The 22,795-nt window shown below is 41.3% G+C and overlaps 2 protein-coding genes across 12 annotated transcripts in view; one reads left to right on the top strand and one right to left on the bottom strand.

Moving 5' to 3' along the window:
- PTPRG (protein tyrosine phosphatase receptor type G) overlaps nucleotides 1-12,086 on the top strand; it is a 770,267-nt gene extending 758,181 nt beyond the window's left edge. For all 5 annotated transcript variants that reach the window (XM_055557457.1, XM_055557454.1, XM_055557459.1 and 2 more), the window contains 2 exons: nucleotides 10,488-10,623; nucleotides 11,202-12,086. In XM_055557457.1, the coding sequence (XP_055413432.1) occupies nucleotides 10,488-10,623; nucleotides 11,202-11,348 (283 nt within the window). In that variant the 3' untranslated portion in view covers nucleotides 11,349-12,086. The remainder of the gene's footprint in view (nucleotides 1-10,487; nucleotides 10,624-11,201) is intronic.
- Nucleotides 1-22,795, bottom strand: part of FEZF2 (FEZ family zinc finger 2) — a 141,754-nt gene that overhangs the window by 27,931 nt on the left and 91,028 nt on the right. For 3 of the 7 annotated variants that reach the window (XR_008706012.1, XR_008706010.1, XR_008706008.1), the window contains 3 exons: nucleotides 12,789-12,867; nucleotides 11,140-11,348; nucleotides 10,465-10,603 (listed from right to left, as the gene is read on the bottom strand). The gene's annotated coding sequence lies outside the window, so the exon portion shown is untranslated. Of the gene's footprint in view, nucleotides 1-10,464; nucleotides 10,604-11,139; nucleotides 11,349-12,788; nucleotides 12,868-22,795 lie in introns of those variants that run through there. The other 4 variants (XR_008706013.1, XR_008706014.1, XR_008706011.1 and 1 more) reach the window with 3 other exon arrangements.

Raw genomic sequence — 22,795 nt, 5'->3', positions numbered from 1 at the left:
GTGAATGAGTTTCTAGATAAAACGATCTCTAAGGGTAAAGCTTCAACGAAAAGTACACTCATTCAGTTTGAGCACAGGCATAGGTTAAAGGCAAACTGCTTTGTTCTCAGCTTCCTATGTTCGTCTGTTCAAGACAGTCCTATCCAGAGGCTGATCTGTATCATTACTGTCAAATGGTAAACACAGAGCCTATTTTCCTAAGAGTGTGGAACACAGTCATGGTTCTTTCTTACACCATTTTATGAGACAGTAGTAGATTAGACCTTCACTTACAGAACGAAAAGGCTAGTTTCTTGTGTGAAGGCTGCCACCCTGTTGGATGCTAGAGCGGGCTGATTTCATTCAGCAGTTCTCAGGGTGGGATCTGAGGGTCCCCGATTGGGAAGGGCGGCAGGGTGGTCCCTTAGGACCCTTCCAGGTATTCCAAGTGGACACAACAGTTTTCAGAATAATACAAGGATACTGGTTGCCTTGTTCACTCTTACTCTGAGTGTACAGTGGAGTTTTTCAGAGCCACCTGACCCAGATGACATCCCCACTCTAACAGCGAAGGGAATGTGTGCTTGCATGGTTGTGTGTTTCAATGTTTTCTCAGCTCTGATGTCTGATAAAGACTGATAGCTAACGGCCAAATAAGCAAAAGCTCTTTGAGGGGGTTTTCAATAATTGTTAATTGTGACCTGAGATGTATAGCAAATGCTGAAATATATGGACTGCTTTCTGTACCAGCTGCTGTAAAGACACCCCCTCAATTAGAACTAATTGAATCCTTCCTTTAATCCTCAAAATCACCCCATGAGGGGAGTAATTTTAGGATCTGCTCTTCCTGTGTGAGGAAACGAGGGCTGCAGAGGTAGGTCCTAGGGCCTGTGTGCACGTGTATCTGGTTAGCAAGGCAGAGCCAGCACCAGCTACTAAGGTGTAAGGTCCCTCCCGGGTAAAGGGAAAACATAGGACCCCTTGCTCAAAAATTATTACCAGTAAAGCATTTCCAGTTAAAGAAACAATCCTATTTACCATCACATCAAAAAGAATAAAATACCTAGGAATAAACCTATGCAAGGAGGCAAAAGGTCTGCACTCTGAAAACTGTTGAGAGACTGATGAAAGAACTTGAAGACTACACCAACCGATGGAGAGAGAGAATATTGATTCTTCCAATCCAAGAACATGTTAAAATATACTACCCAGGTTAATCTACAGATTTGGTGAATCCCTATCAAATTACTAATGGCATTTTCATAGAACTAGAACAAGAGATTTTTTTAATTTGTATGGAAACACAGAAGATTCCAGATAACCAAAGCAAGCCTGAGAAAGAAAAAAGAACCAGAGGAATCAGGTTTCCTGACTTCAGACTATACTACAAGATACAGAAATACAGACCAGTGGAACAGGATACAAAGTCCAGAAATAAACCCATGCACTTACAATCAACGTACAAAGGAGGCAAGAATATACAATGGAGAAAAAACAGTCTTTTCATTAAGCGGTGCTGGGAAAACTGGACACCTACATTTAAATGAAATCTGAATGTTCTCTAACACCATACACATAGACATCACCAGGTGGTCAGTACCAAAGTCAGATTAATTATATTATTTGCAGCTGAAGATAAAGAAGCAGTATACAGTCAGCAAAAACAAGATGGGGAGCTGACTGAGGCTCAGATCATGGACTTCTTATTGCAAAATACAGACTCAAATTGAAGAACGTAGGGAAAACCACTAGGCCATTCAGGTCTGACCTAAATCAAGTCTCTTATGATTATACAGTGAAAAAGTGAAAGTTGCTCAGTCATGTCGAACTCTGCGACTCCATGGACTCCTCTATAGTCCATGGAATTCTCCAGGCCAGAATACTGGACTGGGTTCGGTTCAGTTCAGTTGCTCAGTCGTGTCCGACTCTTCGCGACCCCATGAATTGCAGCACGCCAGGCCTCCCTGTCCCTCACCAACTCCCAGAGTTCACTCAGACTCAGGTCCATCGAGTCAGTGATGCCATCCAGCCATCTCATCTTCTGTCGTCCCCTTCTCCTCCTGCCGCCAATCCCTCCCAGCATCAGAGTCTTTTCCAATGAGTCAGCTCTTCGCATCAGGTGGCCAAAGTACTGGAGTTTCAGCTTTAGCATCATTCCTTCCAAAGAAATCCCAGGGCTGATCTCCTTCAGAATGGACTGGTTGGATCTCCTTGCAGTCCAAGGGACTCTCAAGAGTCTTCTCCAACACCACAGTTCAAAAGCATCAATTCTTTGGTGCTCAGCCTTCTTCACAGTCCAACTCTCACATCCATACATGACTACTGGAAAAACCATAGCCTTAAGTAGACGGACCTTTGTTGGCAAAGTAATGTCTCTGCTTTTGAATATGCTATCTAGGTTGGTCATAACTTTCCTTCCAAGGAGTGTCTTTTAATTTCATGGCTGCAGTCACCATCTGCAGTGATTTTGGAGCCCAAAAAAGTAAAGTCTGACACTGTTTCCACTGTTTCCCCATCTATTTCCCATTCCCAACCAGGGATCAAACTCAGGTCTCCTACATTGCACGTGGATTCTTTACAGGTGAACTACCAGGGAAACCCAATGATTATACAGCAGAAATGACAAATAGATTCAAGGGATTAGATCTGATAGTGTGCCTGAAGAACCATGGACAGAGGTTCATAACATTGTACAGGAGGTGGTCATCAAAACCATCCCCAAGAAAAAGAAATGCATAAAGGCAAAATGGTTGTCTGAGGAGGCCTTACCAATAGCTGAGAAAAGAGAAGCTAAAGGCCAAGGAGAAAAGGAAAGATATACCCATCTGAATGCAGAGTTCCAAAGAAGAGCAAGGAGAGATAAGAAAGCCTTCCTTAGCGATCAGTGCAAAGAAATAGAGGAAAACAATAGAATGGAAAGACTAGAAATCACTTCAAGAAAATTAGAGATACATTTCATGCAAAGATGAATGGCACAATGGTATGGACCTAACAGAAGCAGAAGAGATTAAGAAGAGGTGGAAAGAATACACAGAAGAACCATACAAAAAAGATCTTCATGACCTAGATAACCAAGATGGTGTGGTTATCTCACTCACCTAGAGCCAGACATCCTGGAGTCTGAAGTCAGGTGGGCCTTAGGAAGCATCACTACTAACAAAGCCAGGCTGGATGAAGCACAAGCTGGAATTAAGATTGCCAGGAGAACTATCAATAACCTCAGATATGCAGATGACACCACCCTTATATGGCAGAAATTGAAGAACTAAAGAGCCTCTTGATGAAAGTGAAAGAGGAGAGTGAAAAAGAGCTAGCTTAAAACTCAGCATTCAAAAACCTAAGGTCATGGCATCTGGTCCCATCACTTCATGACAAATAGATGGGGAAACAGTGGAAACAGTGACAGACTTCATTTGGGGTGGGGGGCGTGGGGCTCCAAAATCACTGCAGATGGTGACTAAAAGATGCTTGCTCCTTGGAAGAAAAGCTGTGACAAACCCACATAGCACATTAAAAAGCAGAAACATTACTTTGCTGACAATGGTCTAGTCAAAACTGGTTTTTCCAGTAGTCATGTATGAATGTGAGAGCTGGACCATAAAGAAGGCTGAGCGCCAAAGAATTGATGCTTTTGAACTGTGGTGTTGGAGAAGACTCTTGAGAGTCCCTTGGACTGCAAGGAGATCCAACCAGTCCATCCTAAAGGTAATCAACCCTGAATATTCTTTGGAAGGACTGATGCTGAAGTTCCCATACTTTGGCCACCTGATGTGAAGAGCCAACTCATTGGAAAAGACTCTGATGCTGAGAAAGATTGAGGGCAGGAGAAGAAGGGGACGACAGAGGACGAGATGGCTGGATGGCCATGAGTCTGAACAAACTCTGGGAGATGGTGATGGACAGGGAAGCCTGGCTGCTCCAGTCCATGGGGTCACAAAGAGTCGGACATGACTGAGCAGTTGAACAATAACAACCAACACCATACACAAAAATAACTCGAAACGAATTAAAAACCTAAAGGCAAGACCAGATTTGATAAAGTTCTTAGAAGAAAACATAGAACAACACTCTTTGACATAAGTCACAGCAGTATCTGTTTTGATCCATCTCCTGTATAATGGAAATAAGAAACACATGAGACCTAATTAAACTCAAAAGCTTTTGCACAAATAAAGGAAACCACAGACAACAAAAAGACAGCCCCCAGAATGGGAGAAAATACTTGCCAACTCTGTAACCAACTAGGGATTAGTCTCCAAAATATACAAACAGCTCATGCAGCTCAATATCCTAAAACAAACAACCCCAACAAAAAGTCGGCAGAAGACCTAAATAGACATTTCCCAAAGGAGACATACAGATGACCAGCAGGCACATGAAAAGATGCTCAGCACTGCTCATTATTAGAGAAATGCAAATCAAAGTTACAGTTAGGTAAATCTCACACCAGTCAGAATAACTTGCCTTTATTTTCTCATCTACTTCCAAAAGTCTTATTATTCCAAGATTAATGTATATTCAAGCTTTAACTCTGTTTTCCTTCCTGCCATAATGATTTTGAAAGGAAGCTTCACTTCCTTCATAGTGACAGGGTTTTTACCCCTGAATTGCCATCTTGGTTATGATTTTTAAAACATTGTAAAAGCAAAACAACAATAATTGTTATTATACAAAGTAGTTGCTTTCAACAATAATTATATGAAGTTGTAAACAGTGTAATTAAATGGCAAAAGGCCATAGGTATTATACACACTGATGATACAAGGAACCCCAATGTCTCTTCAAATGAATATAGACAGAGCCACTTGAAAACATTCCTGTACATTGGGAATATGCTTTCATTTCTTTGAGGCATTGACAGAGATTACATTGTAACAGCTAAGAGTTAGAGCGCAGTTGCCCTCAAGGGGGCCCTTTAAGAAAGTGGCAAACTACCAAAGCAGGGAATTTATATACTATTCTTGTACAGCTAAGTTATAAATTACCTGTGTCACTTTTCCACCAAGTCTCTGTAATGTGAAGTGCAAATGCATGAGACTTGACAAACATCCTTTAATCCTCCTAAATTCCCAAACTTCTGAAAAAGAATGGCCTTTTTCAGTCTTTCAAGACTGATACTTTAAAGTATCTGTGCATTTGATTGATTTGCCCTAGTTTCTTGTCGTGTTTCAAGTCTTATTTTGTAGGAATTTCCTTTTATTTAGGTACTTATTTAAGAGTGGCTAAGTATTAAGGGAAGACACCCCAGGCAAAGGGCAGAGTAATCCCACATGGAGTGCGCACTGCATAATAAAACACGCAATTCCTGACTTTCCTAACTAACGGCTATGGTTAGCTTGAAAGGGAGAAGGAAAAGAGATCCTAACAGTTTCACTAGAACAAATTAAGCAGAGATTAAAAGGTTAAATGTTGAAAAAGATTAATACAAATGATTGGGGTGGAGGAGGTGGGAAATCCCAGCTATGCTACAATGAGAAGGTAAAACTCAGTTCATTTTAGAATCTGAAGAAAGACAACATGATGACCAAGAGGAAAAAATACAGTGAATCAGAGTTAAAAGAGCAGTCATAATTGTTTTAAAATAATACACACAGAGATCTAAAGATTTAATGAATCAAAAACACTTATTATGAAATTAGAACAAATTAGAGGCTAATAAATGGAAAGGATAAGAGATGGGCTAGTAGTAGAATGGACAAAACTGCAATTAGACTCAGATGTGGAAGTCAAATACAGAAGGTCTGACATCGGTCTAAGGGATGATCTATGGAGAGAGAGATGAAAGAGGAAGAATAAAGGGATGAGACATTAAAATGAATTATCAGGACACAATGAATAGTAACATTCAGAGAAAAGATCTGAAAACCATAATTACCAAGGCTGACCCAGTAGTGGCCTATAACAGTATGTACCCCCATCAACAGAGGAATGGATAAAGAGGAGGTGTACACAGTGGAATGCTAGGCTTGCACTAAAAAGAATGAAATAATGTCATTGCAGCAACGTGGATGGACCTAGAGAATATCATACTAAGTGAAGTAAGTCAGAGGAAGACAAATACCATAGGGTATCACTTATTTGTGGAATTTAAAATACGGCACAGATGCACCTACCTGCAAACAGAAACAGACTCACACACACAGAGGTCAGACTTGTGCTTGCGAAGCGGGAGAAGGGGAGTGGGGGGGTAGATGGGGCGTTTGGGGTCTGTAGGTGCAACCTATTATACAGAGGACAGATAAACAACATGGTCTTGTTGTATATTCCACAGGGAACTTTCTGGCTTAAACTCTCATGGAAAAGAGTAAAAAATAAAAAGAATGTATACATGTGTTTAACTGAGTCACTTTGCTATACAGCAGAGATTGGCACAACATTATAAGTCAACTCTATTTCTAAAGTTCTGTTTTTTGTAATTTAAACATTTCTAAATTAAATACATAAATGTTAAAGTCTGTACCCAAGAGAAGGACATTCCAAGTACAGGGGCGAGAAAGACAAAAGCAGGGATGGTGGAAGAAACACAGTATGTAGTCGAGGAACTACTAGGAGTTCAAATTGGGGGAGTAAAGACTGCTTAAACACCCTGACCATCGCTGAGCATCTCTTAAGATGATGATTCACATGTAAACTTTACTGGATTTTGAACTTACAGTAGTTGTTACTTTAAGCGGAGTAAGGATCCAGGCTACAGTCCATTACTCAGAATCAGTACTGCCCCACTTTGACTGTGGAGTCAAATTGGTGACCAATTTTTAACACAGAGGCTCTGATAGTTACAAGAGTCTCTTCAGACATAGATGGTTTATTTATAATTACCATAAATGGAACTTGAATACATTCTAAAAAAAAAACCGGTAAATTATAACAAGGCAACATTCATTGATTATAATGCATTATTTAGAAACCAGCAAAGAAATGAGACCCCAAATTCTTACACCCAGACCCTGAAGTCCTTACATCTGGTAAAAGAGGTAGTGAAAATAGAAATTACGGATTCCTAAAACTAAATGATGCTGAAGTCGCTACATTTCAAAACCTAACGGTATACACACTCAGAAGGGGAAAAAAATGTGTGTGTGTGTGTATATATATATCTCTCTCCATATATTGGAGAAAATATTAAAAAAAAAAAAACTAAGCTTTCAACTGGAAAAGCCAGAAAAAGAACTAAATAAATCCACAAAATGTACTAAGAAAGCAAATAGTAATGAAATGGAGGCAAGGATGAAAGTGAAAGTGAAGTTGCTCAGTTGTGTCCGACTCTTTGCGGCCCCATGGACTGTAGCCCACCAGGCTCCTCCATCCATGGAATTTTCCAGGCAAGAGTACTGGAGTGGGGTGCCATTTCCTTCTCCAGGGGATCTTCCTGACCCAAGGATCGAACCTGGGTCTCCCGCAATGCAGGCAGACGCTTTACCATCTGAGCCACCCGGGAAGCAGATCAACTTTATTGCTTAAATTTTATTAACAAGAGATAACTCTGGAAAATGGTGGAAAAAGCAGAGAAGGCATAATTTACCATTGGGGAAGAAAATAAATCTACCACTTAACCTGTAGTCCTCAAATGTTTTAAAAATTGTTAATTGTGATAAGATGATGTTTATTTTTAAAGTCCTTATCTTTTGGAATTTTATACTGATTTATTAATGAATTTAAAAATCTGGGGTTTGCTTCAAAACACATGTGGCAGAAATAGACATGAAATCAGACCAGCTGCAAGCTGATGATTGTTTTAATTTAGTGACAGAGCCATAAGGGTTACTTACTATTCTTTGTATTTTACTAACAGGTTAAAAATTATATAAATGTTTTAAAGGAAATGAAATAAACATTTTAAAGTATTTATAATGCTATACCAATAAATTGTTAAGCCTACCTAATCATAATAAACGATACTTAGGGAACATATGGTACTTACCAGTCTCTATTCTGAGCCCCCGATGTGTATCAGCCCCAGCAAAAAACTCTCATCTCCCAAGCTATGACCTCAGTTACTTACCTGGATGTGCATTTATTCAACCTCAAAATGGGGATGTTAATAGTACCTAGATTTTTCTGAGAATTAAAATCATTGGCACATGTAAAGTACTTATAAGCCTGGTACATAGAGTTTTCAACCTGTCAAGGCCCACTACGTTTTGACCAGGCTACGCTTGAACAGTAGCACACAGAGAAAACATGTAATGTAACCTTGATTAAGAAAACAGACAAAGCTAACACCAGAATGGAATGGAACAGTATAAGCCATTGTTAACTTACTTGAATATGGATACAAAGATCTGAAGAAATTGCTGTCAAATAAAACCCAGTGTGTTATATTGAAAGAATTACATACATCATTTAAAAAGATTTCTCCCAGAAATACAAAGCTAGTTAAATGGTACCAAAAAAAACTGTTCTCAGTGAATTCAGGACTTTAGAACTTTTTTAAACTTACAGATGTTTGAAAACATACAATAAAATGACACCCATTCATGATCCCCATCCCCAAAAGAAAACACTCTGAGCAAACTTAAAGTCAAAAGCATTCTCTTTAACTTGTTAAATGTTACTTTTCAGACGTCTATAGAAATACTTTTATTTAATATTAAGAAAGTAGACGCTTTCCCATAACACAATATGGTACCTCTTTCCAGTGTCAGAATGGAAGACTATTGATACCCTATCCAATGCAGTAAAAGCAAAAGATGTAAGAGGAATAAAAGAAAGACATAATTGGCATTACTGGCAGATGACGGTGTAGCCAACTGACCTAGAGAATCCACAGATTATTAGAACTTAAAGTTCTACATGGCTGAATACAAGTTCACCATGTGAAAAATCAACAACTTCCCTATATATATATCCACTGAAACCAAACACTGATGTCCTAAAGAGAGGCCATTCTCTGGAATAACAGAACCTACCTACGAAGCAGCCTAAAATGAAACTGGGAAAGACTACACGGAAAACTGGACTTTCCTGGTGTCTCAGGGGTGAAGAACCTGCCTGCCAGTGTAGGCGACGCCAGAGACGGGGGTTGGATCGCCGGGTCAGGAAGATCCCCTGGAGAAGGAAATGGCAGTATTCTTGTCTGGAGAATCCCATGGATGGAAGAGCCTGGTGGGCTATAATCCATGGGGTCCCAAAAGAGGCAGACACGACTTAGCAGCTAAACAACAACAACAACATGCAGAAAACTATAAAATCTACTTGAAAACTATAGAAGACCTGAGTAAATGGAAAGAAAGATATGTTCATGAACAGAGAAGCTCAAAAAGAGGTTTATTTCCTCAGATCTACTTAAGATATTCAATGCAGCCCAACTAAAATCCCAACAACTTCTTTTTATATTCCTTGACAGTCCAATATCAGTTAATATAAGGTAGAATGGGATGAGGTAGGAGGGTAGAGGTGTATGGAAATGAGTGTACAAGTGAAAAATGCAAATACATGTGTCTGAAGCCCTAAAAGTGAAACAGTAACTGTACAGCTAGCAGCCAAGACTGCTGTGTAAACCTGCTTCATCAGTATCAAGACTACTAAAAACCTAAGGGAATGTAAACAACTGTGGGGAGATACAGTATCAAAAACCAGAGAAGCAGATTAAAGGGCCAAACTACAGAGTTCAGAATGAGGCCTGTGTATATGAGAATTTGGCAGATTATTAAAGAGGCAGCTTAAATCTGCGAGGAAAGAGGAGACTGTTCACTGTAACATGCCGGCACACTAGTTATCTACTGGAAAAACCACTAAAGTCAGACCCCTACCTTACATCAAAACAAGAATAAGATTCCAGTGAATTAAACAATTAAATGTAATGGGGTAGAAAATTGCAGGAGAATAGTTCTTAAATACTGGGGTCAAGAAAGCATTTTGAAATGGCCTGATGAAAATACCTGCTACCCTTTCTAAGTCTTTTTTCTGCCTGTGTGTGAAGCAAAGAGAAACATATTTTTCCAAGAATATTATAGAAGGTGGTCATACTTGGAAAGTTCCACTTCCATGCCAGAAATAATTACTAAATACGAAACTCCCTGTGAAAATTTTCTGACTGCCTTTTGGGCCATAGATTTCCATTTTTATTCAGATTCTGGAAGTTCAGTTTAGCCATTTGGAATTTTTTTAAAAAAAATTTTTTTCCAGAGCTTTTTGCCTCTTTCTACGTAGCTCATAGCCTCCAGTTAAAATCCTCATATAATTTTTCCTATCATATCACCCAACTCTTCCCTCACGTCAAATCTTCTTATTGCCCTCACAAGTCTGATTTTGAACTTTTCAAATTAGACGTCAAGTTAAACATCTGATAAACCAGTCTCAACAGAGGCCACATTTATGAACAAGTATCACCTTTATGCTAACCTTAAAATCTCTTCCCTTGTCAGCATTTCATTCATTTTTGTGTTCCAGAATAGGTATCAATACAGGCTCCCTAGCTTCTATAGAAATGCGTGATGGTGACTTCATTCCAGTATATTCAGTCTTCTGGTGATTCTGCAATAGCTTTTTCTTTTGTTGCCCCCAAGGTATGGCGCGGTTTCAGCAGGAATGTTGTGTGCTCTCACCACCTTGTCCCAGCAACTGGAGAATGAAAATGCCGTGGATGTGTTCCAGGTTGCAAAAATGATCAATCTGATGAGGCCTGGAGTATTTACAGACATTGTAAGTACCATGCTTATTTGCAAAACCTGTACAACATCAGTTGAAACTCAGCCTCACCCTGTACAGCAGTAGCTCTCAGTGGGGGTGAAGGTGGAGTAATTTTGCCCCCTAGGGGATGTTGGGCAATGTCGGAGACCCTTTTTTAATGATCACCAGCGGGGATGGAGTTAAGTGAGTGGAGCCCAGGGACACTGCTAAACACACCACACCTGAGATGGCCCTCTGCAATAAAGGATTCTCTGGCCCACATGTCAGAAGTGCTGAGCTTGACAAACTCTGCTTTCTAGAGTATATAGTGTTTTCTGAAGATAAAGTACAGATTTCTTATTATCTTAGTGGACCATCAACACTGAGAACTCATTCCAAGGTAAGAGATGCAGAGGACACAAAGCAGGTATCGGTTTTGATCATAACGGATTCCACAGATGATTTTGCAAGTTTCTTCAAGCACAAAGACATATATTCCCATGTCTCTAGTGTATTTTTCATAGTTACATTTTTAATCAGTATTTTTACCTGCAGTGAAATGAGATGAAGCTGTTCTTCGGCTATAAAACCATCTTCCTCTCATTCTCCAGGAACAGTACCAGTTTGTCTACAAAGCGATGCTCAGCTTGGTCAGCACTAAAGAGAACGGAAATGGCCCCATGACAGTGGACAGAAACGGTGCTGCTCTCACCGCGGACGAGTCGGACCCTGCCGAGAGCATGGAGTCGCTGGTGTGACTGAAATCGTGAAAGAGTGCTTCATTTGTAAACCTTCTGAAGACTGAGAACTTTCTTGAGGCCTTTTTTTTGCCAGACTCTAGGTCTAGGTTATATGATAACCCAGTTACTTTTTTACACTGATAAAAGTTTTGATATTTATTTTTTGCCATTTTATGTCTTAATGGTATCCTACTGAGCATTTGCACCTCTGTTCATTTCCCACAGTGAGACGCGGTTTTACCTCGTTTGCACTATCTGATCAGTGTTACTGCCTATAATCTGATACTACAGCAAACCCTGACGTGACATTCCACGACACCATACATGCTACTTTTTAATTCAGTATAGTGAAGGTCTTTGTTAGGACAGTGACTCTTGATTTTTTTTTAATTATTATTACTCTTGCTAAAGCAGCTGCATCCTCCCAGCAGGCAATGCTGTCCTTTTCCTCAGTCCTCTCCTGTTTTTTAAGGCACTGCTCAGTACTTCTGTATGCCTTCTGTGTTTTAATGGAGTGGATGAGCAGTTTTCTTTTAAAGAATAGTGGGTGGGGGGAGCTACTCTGAAGGTCTGTCCGTGTCCTGGCCTTGAGAGAGTCCCATTTGTGATGGTGAAGGTGTCCATTAAGAAACAAGAAGGTTTAAGAGTCATCTGATGTGAACATCACTTCCTAGTTTCAAAGTTATATTCCTAGCTTTAAACAATGCCCAACTGTGTCGAAATAAAGGCTATCTCTGTATTACAGTTTTCACAGTAGCTATGTGGACAGTGTGTGTGTTATTTCCGTTTTGACTCTCTGAAATAGTTACATCCCTGCCCCCCAAATCAGGGCCATCTTTTACAAGAGAGAGGTGGCAGTATTTTACATAACTCCAGTTATAAAACCCTTTAGTGAGTCTTCATTAATGCCTCATGGTTTATATTTCATACCTCTTGGCAGGTGGAATAATGCAAATCTTGGCAGGTGTGTAATTTTGAAAGTAGTCCTAGAAAATATTACTATTACTCATATAGCAATCTAATAAAAACTACCTATAGAGTTAACATTCTTACATTCTTTTCTTTCCTTTTTTTTTGTCAAATATTTCATGATAAAGCTCATTAATTACATGCATTCTTCTACTTAAACTGAAAATATTGTATTAATTAGCAAAAAGTCTTGGGACCATCTAGGTTCCTCCACATGGAGAAATCTGACTTGGAGAGAGACAATTAGAATCTTGAGTGAAAGGTAACAGTGATATTTTCAAAGAGTTTTAACAGTAGGAGACAGCTTTGTATGCTTTTATGTATTTTAGCCTCAAAAACAGGTTCACTTCAGTAAGAGAGACTGCTCCTAGGGACACAGAGCCCAGGGAGGTAATTTCCCAGAGCCACATTCACCCTGCCATCCATCGTGGGAAAATCAGCATTCACAAGAAATTTCAGTTCAGCAAATTAGAAAGATAAGCTACTTACTGAGATCCGTTTCTTCTGGTGCATATTTGCTTTTGAGAAGTGACTTCTGTCAGAAGTTAAGCCATCACCAGGACTGAGCCTGTGAAGAGGAAAAGGGTTTTGGTGGTTTTTACTTTTTTATGTCAATAAACATCAACCAACAGGTCACACTGGCTATGACCATACTGTCTGGCTAGGCATTAAAACATCCGTGATAAGCAGCACTGAGACTCTGTTTATCCTGAGTTGATTTTCCATGAAGTTTGTCAGAGCGGAGCTCAAAGGACCAAAGCTGCTGAGGCCTCCTGGCCCGGGGTTTCTAACACACGGGCCAGGTCAGCCAAGTTTTCATAAACAACGTAACTTGCCAGGATTCATCTCATCTTCTCATCGCACAGATTCAGCCACACAGGGTAGTCCACTCCTCACGAACTGTGAGGGCTTGGCTTGCTTGAGAAAATGTGAACAGGAGAGCCCAGCTGTGTGTGGTGGAGGACACAGGCTCGCTCACCATCCCTCCGCTCCCATTGGAGGTGACGTGCGGAGCCTCTGCCTGACACCTGAGGGAAAATCCTGACCTCACCAACTCTACCGCCATGGGCTGGCTGAGGGAGACCAGGAAGGGGAAGGTTTCAGCACGGTTTCACCTCCTCGTGGCAAGAGCTAGGTCACTGTAGTCCATTACGGAGCTCACTTCAGCTGCACAGAATGTTGACATGAGCTGACTCTCCTCAGTATATGGCACAGTGGACCTGACTTTCAGAAGTAACATTCAGGTTGGGGTTTGTGGTCCCTCTAATTTTTTCAGGACACATGGCAAGTATTCCCTTCTGTGCTATTGTTCACTCAGTCGTGTCCGAGTCTTTACAACCCCATAGACTGCAGCCCGCCAGGCTTCCCTGTCCTTCACTATCTGTGCTATTACAGAGGGCCCAATTCATGGACATTGATACCCTCCAATTCTGTGACCGTCTCTTCCATGGGTATCAGAATCATGATAAAAGAGAGAGAGAGGTTGGAGATAAAACAGAAACATCACAAGGATGGCTTAGAATTCCTCTGTGAGCATTTGAGTGTCTGTAGTGGGCTTGAACCAAAGTCTAAAAACCCTAACCCACTGAACCACAAGCAACTGCTGTTTGCCCATCTTGCCAAAATGGTCCAAACACACTTCACGGAGGATAGTCATAGTCAGCAGTTCCTCACTTTGACTATAGAGTGCATTCTATAATTCTTCATATGGCATTGGCAAATATACGCTTGTATCTTTCCAGAGGCAAAGAGTTTCAAAGATGGTGTTTTCTTTGAGACAGAAGCGCATTGGTTAACTAAACAATCATTTAGCCCATGCACTCAGGAGGAAAGGAAATAGCTATTGCAAATTACTGTGTGCTGTGTTATAAAAATAAGCTTTCAGAGTGTATGAGTTCTAGGTAAGCAGAAGGCACACATTCAGAATGAATTGCAGAGATCAGAGAAAACACACCTTATTGCCACCAAGAACCTACATGCCTCTAAAAGTTACAATACTGTCTTTTATATTTTAAAAAAAGTTTCCTTCTGAAATTCAAGATGATTAAGATGAGGTGAATTGCGTTTCCTAATTTTTATGCCTTGGAGCTTTCAGAGTCAATTTCAAGTTGAAAAGTTCAGCAAGGTCAGAGATGTTTCTGGCATTTAGGGTCTGGTGGCTGGAGGTTTTAGCCCGGAGTGACATATTGAAATCAACAGATAACCTTAATTATTTTATAATGACACAGCACAACTGCCTTGTTAGGAATTTTCTTAAACGCATATATACTGTATTTAAAACTTAAAATATAGATACCAATTTACCAAAGACACATACTAATTGTAAGCAAAAAAATTTAAGAAAGAAACCCAAACTCATCATAATTTAGGAAATAATAATCAAAAACGTAGTTTGTCATAAGAATCTAGCAAGTTATATTGGGAAATAGCACTTCCAACTCCTAAGTCCTAGAGTTTATGTTCAAATGGTGCCAGTGAATTTTTATATGAAGGGAAAATGCCTGCTTTTTTTTTTTTGTTAAACAGCTGTAATCTCACTTGCCCCTCTGCGCTTGCCCACAGCTGCCATCTAACATACAATATTGGCTTCACTTATCTCTAGAAAGGCGGCATGCGACAAATCGGAAGGAGTTGTAAGAATGGTATTTGGCCTCTACTTTGTCTTAGCTGTTAAACTGTTTTTAGTATTTTTGTTAAATATTTGCAAAGGGAAGCATTTTCTACAGAGGATAATTAATTTCAAGAAAAAGAATCTTGAGTTTTAAGAAATAAAACATCTCCAGAAAAGGAGACAGACGATTTTATAAAATGTCGCAACTCTCCAACATTTGGGGTGGTGACTCCTTTTTTGTTAGGACATTTGAAACTAGCAAGTAGCCATTGTTTCTTAAAAAAAGGAAAAAAAAAATTCAGCCTTTGTGTGGATTCACGTTTCTTTCACTTCATTTTGAAATAGCGAAAATCATTAAAACTGTAAATATTTTGTTGCTTGGATAAGCATCTTCTGGGAACTTTGTATCTATGGTATATAATCATAGAATTTTATATTTTCATATAAAGCTAATTTTTTTCTAGTTTCAATTCTGTCATAGTTTTTTTTGGTTTTGTTTTTCTTTTTTCCTTTGTAGTGGATATGTGAATTCAACTTTCTGTGTATTGAAGTAGCAGGAACCATCTTTGCATTCCAAAAGAATCCAACACGTGTTATTTCTTTGAGGCAGTGATTGTGACCGTTGGGTTTCCTTTTATAATGTCATTGACCATTTGTGCAATAGGAATTAGACATAATTAGTCACACTGAATACATGTGTTGCATTGACCCATTTGGATAAAGTGCTGTTTTTGTTTTTTTTTAATTTGTTCGGGGGGAGGGGTTTTGTAACCTGAAATTTTTCCCTTTTTTTCTTCTGTTTAAAAGTATATCAAATCATTCTATTATAGTGTTATTTAATATGTAAATTGTATTGCTATACATAAAATAAAGTATGGTTTTTGATGTATTCATTAGTGCTGAGCATTTCTAAGAAAATACCTGCATCCAATAATATCAGATTACTCGTTTCTTTTAATAGCTCACATTTAGACACACAGACCCTTGGTCTTAGTTTTCATGGTAGTAAATCATTATTAGGAGTCATCTTCACACAGGCAGAAAACCACAGAAATGTCTTTTCTGAGTAAAGACATTTACTCAGTAAACATGAGTAACCCTAACCCTTTAAAGAGGAAACAGTAATATTTCACCGGCATGTCAAATGAAACTTTGCTCACTTTATGAACCTCCTGCTAAATTATAAGTAGAATTATTGTCTTATCCAGTGTATCAAATAGATTCAGAGCAACTCCTCCCTCTAAGTATTTACTTTGTAGAATGAGAGACATTTGTTGGCAAGACTTTGGGAGGATCTATGAAATACATACATAAGATCCTGGAACTCCTTCTACTGAGCCAACATTTTGCCATCTCCAAACACAAGTCCCCGGCTGGGCAGCTTGGGTCCACCATTCTCTGAACTTTGAGCAGCACTACATCAGGAATTCAACTCATCACTGTGGCTCCAATTTTTCTTTCCAGCAAGATAAAGAACTGATCATTCACTCTCCAAAAGTAACTGGGAATTTAACAAACAGCATATTAATCCTTGTGGTACCTACAACGCTCAGTACAAAAGAATGAAATTCTGCTAATGTAACCCTTTGTCTGCGTGCTCAGTCTCCTCGTCACGTCTGACTCTGTGACCCTATGGACTGCAGCCTGCCAGTCCATGGGATTCTCCAGGCAAGAATACCAAAGTAGGTCGCCATTTCCTTCTCCAGGGGATCTTCCCGGCCAAGGGATCGAACCCCCATCTCCTGCATCTCCAGCACTGGCAGGTGGATTCTTTACCACTCGCGCCACCTGGGAAGCCTGGTCTCCCTCCAACACCCACAGGGACTCAATCCTCTCTATCAGAGAGTACATGAGTGGTCACAAACTGTTGACCTGTAGATCGTATTCATGCTACAGATATATTGAGGCCATCATCTTTATCGCAGTTATTAGTTTCCAACATCTAAAAAGTGAAGACTTTTTACAGTAAGATTCAGATTTCAAGCTCTTCGAAAACGTGCATTGTTACAGCCCCAGGCTCCTGTTCTCGCTTGGGTGTCATGAGCCGCAGAGGAGGAGCTGGTGCCCTTTTTAGGTGATGTGTGCTCTCTCCAGTTCACCCGAGTCTACGCCTGTCCCATCACATCTACCTGCCCATCACCAGTCTACCTTGCCTGGATCCTCCGAGCAGCTGCACATGAATTTTCAAACCATCATCTGTTGTTGGTATATTTCACTGTAATTGTTTTAAAAGTACAACTTTACCTCTTTCTGTTCACATGTATATATACATACACACACACACACACACACACACATATATGTCATGCCTTTCTTTGGGAAGAAAGAAAGGCAATGCCAAAGAATGCTCAAACTACTGCACAATTGCACTCATCTCACACGCTAGTAAGTAATGCTCAAAATTCTCCAAGCCAGGCTTCAGCAATACGTGAACCGTGAACTTCCAGATGTTCAAGCTGGTTTTCGAAAAGGCAGAGGAACCAGAGATCAAATTGCCAACACCTGCTGGATCATGGAAAAAGCAAGAGAGTTCCAGAAAAACATCTATTTCTGCTTTATTGACTATGCCAAAGCCTTTGACTGTGTGGATCACAATAAACTGGCAAATTCTGAAAGAGATGGGCATACCAGACTACCTGACCTGCCTCTTGAGAAACCTATATGCAAGTCAGGAAGCAACAATTAGAACTGGACATGGGACAACAGACTGGTTCCAAATAGGAAAAGGAGAAAGTCAAGGCTGTATATTGTCACCTTGCTTATTTAACTTACATGCAGAGTACATCATGAGAAACGCTGGACTGGAGGAACCACAAGCTGGAATCAAGAGTGCCGGGAGAAGTATCAATACCCTCAGATATGCAGATGCCACCACCCTTATGGCAGAAAGTGAAGAGGAACTAAAAAGCCTCTTGATGAAAGTGAAAGAGGAGAGTGAAAAACTTGGCTTAAAGCTCAACATTCAGAAAACGAAGATCATAGCATCTGGTCCCATCACTTCATGGGAAATAGATGGGGAAACAGTGGAAACAGTGTCAGACTTTATTTTTCTGGGCTCCCAAATCACTGCAGATGGTGACTGCAGCCATGAAACTAAAAGACGCTTACTCCTTGGAAGGAAAGTTATGACCAACCTAGATAGCATATTCAAAAGCAGAGACATTACTTTGCCAACAAAGGTCTGTCTAGTCAAGGCTATGGTTTTTCCAGTCGTCATGTATGGATGTGAGAGTTGGACTGTGAAGAAGGCTGAGCACCGAAGAATTGATGGTTTTGAACTGTGGTGTTGGAGAAGACTCTTGCAAGTCCCTTGGTCTGCAAGGAGATCCAACCAGTCCATCCTAAAGGAGATCAGTCCTGGGTGTTCATTGGAAGGACTGATGCTAAAGCTAAAACTCTGGTACTTTGGCCACCTCATGCAAAGAGTTGACTCATTGGAAAAGACCCTGATGCTGGGAGGGATTGGGGGCAGGAGGAGAAGGGGACGACAGAGGATGAGATGGCCGGATGGCATCACCGACTGGATGGATGTGAGTTTGAGTGAACTCCGGGAGATGGTGATGGACAGAGAGGCCTGGCGTGCTGTGATTCATGGGGTCACAAAGAGTCGGACACGACTGAGCGATTGAACAGAACTGAACTGAGATAATCTAAAATGACTTCAGTACAGGGCAAACCTTGAAGAGACCAACCTCAAGGGGTGAACATGAATGAAAACAGTCTTATCCCTCCCTCCCTCTGTGTCACTCTAAAAAAAAGAAAGAAAAAATACACAGGAAATTTCGACCTACATCATGTATTATTGCTGCTGCTGCTGCTGCTGCTGCTAAGTTGCTTCAGTCGTGTCCGACTCTGTGCGACCCCATAGACGGCAGCCCACCAGGCTCCCCCATCCCTGGGATTCTCCAGGCAAGAACACTGGAGTGGGTTGCCATTTCCTTCTTCAATGCATGAAAGTGAAACGTGCAAGTGAAGTCGCATAGTCGTGTCCAACTCTTAGCAACCCCATGGACTCCAGCCTACCAGGCTCCTCCGTCCATGGGATTTTCCAGGCAAGAACACTGGAGTGGGGTGCCATTGCCTTCTCCTCATGAATTATTACGGAACTGCAAATCAAAACCACCACCAGGTATCACGTTACACTGGTCAGAGTGGCAATCCTCAAGGAAATCACGGACCGTAAAAGTGGGAGACGGCATGGGAAAAACAGAACCATCCTATCCTGATTTGGGGAACATAAATTGGTAGCAGCCAGGATAAAGGACAGTACGGAGGCTCATTAAATACTTTAAATTGGGCTACCACAGGACCTGGAATTCTCACTCCTCAGCCTCCACTTGATGAGAAACCATAATATGAATCGACACAGCCTCCCCATGGTCACTGTACCACTGTTTACACTGAGGAGACACAGAAGAAACAAAACGTTCACCAACAGACTGATAGATACAGAAGATGTGGTACATGCATATGATATATACACCGTGGAATACGCCTCAACCACAGAGAAGAACCAAAGAATGGACACACGGCTACACTGGGTGTTGGTCACACTGAGTGAAGGAAGCCGGAGAGAAAAGGCCGGTAGCCTATGTTATCACTTCCGGGTAGAATCTAAAAATCGGTATCAACAACGCATTTACAATCCAGAAACAGTCTCATAGTCCTAGAAAACAAACCTCTGGTTACCAAAGGGAAAGGTGGGGCGGAGGGAGTCATACATTATGAGGTAAAGAAGAATATATGCACAGTAACATACATACAGAACAAAATCAACGAGCCCTACTGTCTGCTCGAGAAGACTCTTCAGTGTCCCTTGGACAGAAAGGAGATTCAACTAGTCAAAGAATATCAACCCTGAATGTTCACTGGAAGGACTGATGCTGAAGCGCCAACACTTTGGCCACGTGATGCTAAGACCTGATACATTGGAAAAGACCCTGATGCTGGGAAAGATTGAGGACAGGAGGAGAAGAGGGTGGCGGAGGATGAGACGGTTGGATGGCATCACCGATTCAATGGACATAAATGCAAGCAAATTCCTGGAGAAAGCGAAGGACAGCAAAGTCTGGCATGCTCAGTCCACAGTGCTGCAGAGTCGGACATGAATTACCAACTGAACAACATCGTCACCAACAACTGCAGAGCACAGTGAACTCTACTCAACGCTCTGTGATTACCTACATGGGACATGAAACCGAAGAATACATAGATGTGTATGTATAACTGCATCAGGGGATTTAAAAGACACCCTAATAAATCCACTGGACTCCATTATAAAATAAAAATTAACATGCAAAAATTTTTTTAATGCCAGCAGTATATACCCCTCAGGCCTGAGTGACCTGGCCTCTTGCTCGTCCCTGGAGTATGAGCAGCCTTGAGTCCCAGGTGGGACTGGGTTGGACTCAGGGAGCTGGGGAGGAGGTGCCAGGAAAGCAGACCCCCTTGGACCTGGAATAACTGCTCCCCCGTGGTTGAGGCCCTGATCTCCAGATCCAGGCGGGCCCTCCTAGAGCTCACCCAGGCCTAGAGCACCCAGAAAAAGGTGGGCCTGCTGGGCAGGAAGAGCTTTGACATGGCACCTGGTGTCCAAGTCTCCTGGTGGTGCAGTTCCTTCCTTCCTCGGAGTCGTCCCGCCTAATTACAACACCCTCAACAGTGCAGGTCAGGGAAACCCTGGGATTTCTCAGGGTACAGGCAGGGGATGAAGTCATGAGACATCCCAATCCAATCACAACCAAGGGGACTTTCTCTAGGGTTGCCCCAGGAACCCAGTGAGGCAAGAAGAGGTGCTGCCGCCTTGTGGACATTTCTTGTAACTACAAGTTGAATACCAGTGCCTGCAGGCAATTCTCACAATGTCCGCGGGGCTGGAAAGGACACCTGTCCCTAGGCAGGGTCCTGGGTTTGCTAACAACAACAACAACAACAAAAACAAAACAGCTCAAAACAGGGCCAGCCTTAAGGCCCAAGCTCCAGGGATCAACTGTAAAGCACACTGTCTTTTTCCCTCTCTCTTCCTCTAAAAAAGGGGAAAAAAGAATTCAAAACAGGAAAAGATGCTCTACGTCACTAATGATTCAGTTCCGTTCACTTGCTCAGTCATGTCCGATTCTTTGCGACCCCATGAATTGCAGCACGCCAGGCCTCCCTGTCCATCACCAACTCCCAGAGTTCACCCAAACTCATGTCCATCGAGTCGGTGATGCCATACAGCCATCTCATCCTCTGTTGTCCCCTTTTCCTCCTGCCCCCAATCCCTCCCAGCATCAGGGTCTTTTCCAGTGAGTCAACTCTTTGCATGAGGTGGCCAAAGTACTGGAGTTTCATCTTCAGAATCAGTCCTTCCAATGAACACCCAGGACTGGTCTCCTTTAGGATGGAGTGGTTGGATCTCCTTGCAGTCCAAGGGACTCTCAAGAGTCTTCTCCAACACCACAGTTCAAAAGCATCAATTCTTCGATGCTCAGCCTTCTTCACAGGCCAACTCTCACATCCATACATGATGACTGGAAAAACCATAGCCTTGACTAGACAGACCTTTGTTGGCAAAGTAATGTCTCTGCTTTTGAATATGCTATCTAGGTTGGTCATAACTTTCCTTCCAAGGAGTAAGCGTCTTTTAATTTCATGGGTGCAATCACCATCTGCAGTGATTTTGGAGCCCAGAAAAATAAAGTCTGACACTGTTTCCACTGTTTCCCCATCTATTTCCCATGAAGTGATGGGACCAGATGCTATGATCTTAGTTTTCTGAATGTTGAGCTTTAAGCCAACTTTTTCACTCTCCTCTTTCACTTTCATCAAGAGGCTTTTTAGTTCCTCTTCACTTTCTGCCATAAGGGTGGTGTCATCTGCATATCCAAGGTTATTGATATTTCTCCCGGCAATCTTGATTCCAGCTTGTGCTTCTTCCAGCCCAGCATTTCTCATGATGTACTCTGCATGTAAGTTAAATAAGCAAGGTGACAATATGCAGCCTTGACTTTCTCCTTTTCCTATTTGGAACCAGTCTGATGTTCCATGTCCAGTTCTAATTGTTGCTTCCTGACTTTATATAGGTTTCTCAAGAGGCAGGTCAAGTGGTCTAGTATTCCCATCTCTTTGAGAATTTGCCACAGTTTATTGTGATCCACACAGTCAAAGGCTTTGGCATAGTCAATAAAGCAGAAATAGAAGTTTTTCTGGAACTCTCTTGCTTTTTCCATGATCCAGCAAATGTTGGCAATTTGATCTCTGCCTTTTCGAAAACCAGCTTGAACATCTGGAAGTTCACGGTTCACGTATTGCTGAAGCCTGGCTTGGAGAATTTTGAGCATTACTTTACTAGCGTGTGAGATGAGTGCAATTGTGCAGTAGTTTGAGCATTCTTTGGCATTGCCTTTCTTTGGGACTGGAATGAAAACTGACCTTTTCCAGTCCTGTGGCCACTGCTGAGTTTTCCACATTTGCTGGCATATTGAGTGCAGCACTTTCACAGCATCACCTTTCAGGATTTGAAATAGCTCAACTGGAATTCCATCACCTCCACTAGCTTTGTTCATAGTGATGCTTTCTAAGGCCCACTTGACTTCGCATTCCAGGATGTCTGGCTCTAGGTGAGTGATTATACCATCGTGATTATCTGGGTCCTGAAGATCTTTTTTGTACAGTTCTTCTGTGTATTCTTGCCACCTCTTCTTAATATCTCTGCTTCTGTTAGGTCCATACGATTTCTGTCCTTTATCGAGCCCATCTTTGCATGAAATATTCCCTTTGTATCTCTAATTTTCTTGAAGAGATCTCTAGTCTTCCCCATTCTGTTGTTTTCCTTTATTTCCTTGCATTGATTGCTGAGGAAGGCTTTCTTATCTCTCCTTGCTATTCTTTGGAACTCTGCATG

This window comes from Bubalus kerabau, chromosome 20 (genome assembly GCF_029407905.1).
Source record: "Bubalus kerabau isolate K-KA32 ecotype Philippines breed swamp buffalo chromosome 20, PCC_UOA_SB_1v2, whole genome shotgun sequence".
NCBI lineage: Eukaryota > Metazoa > Chordata > Mammalia > Artiodactyla > Bovidae > Bubalus > Bubalus kerabau.
This window is presented reverse-complemented; position numbering and strand designations above follow the sequence as displayed.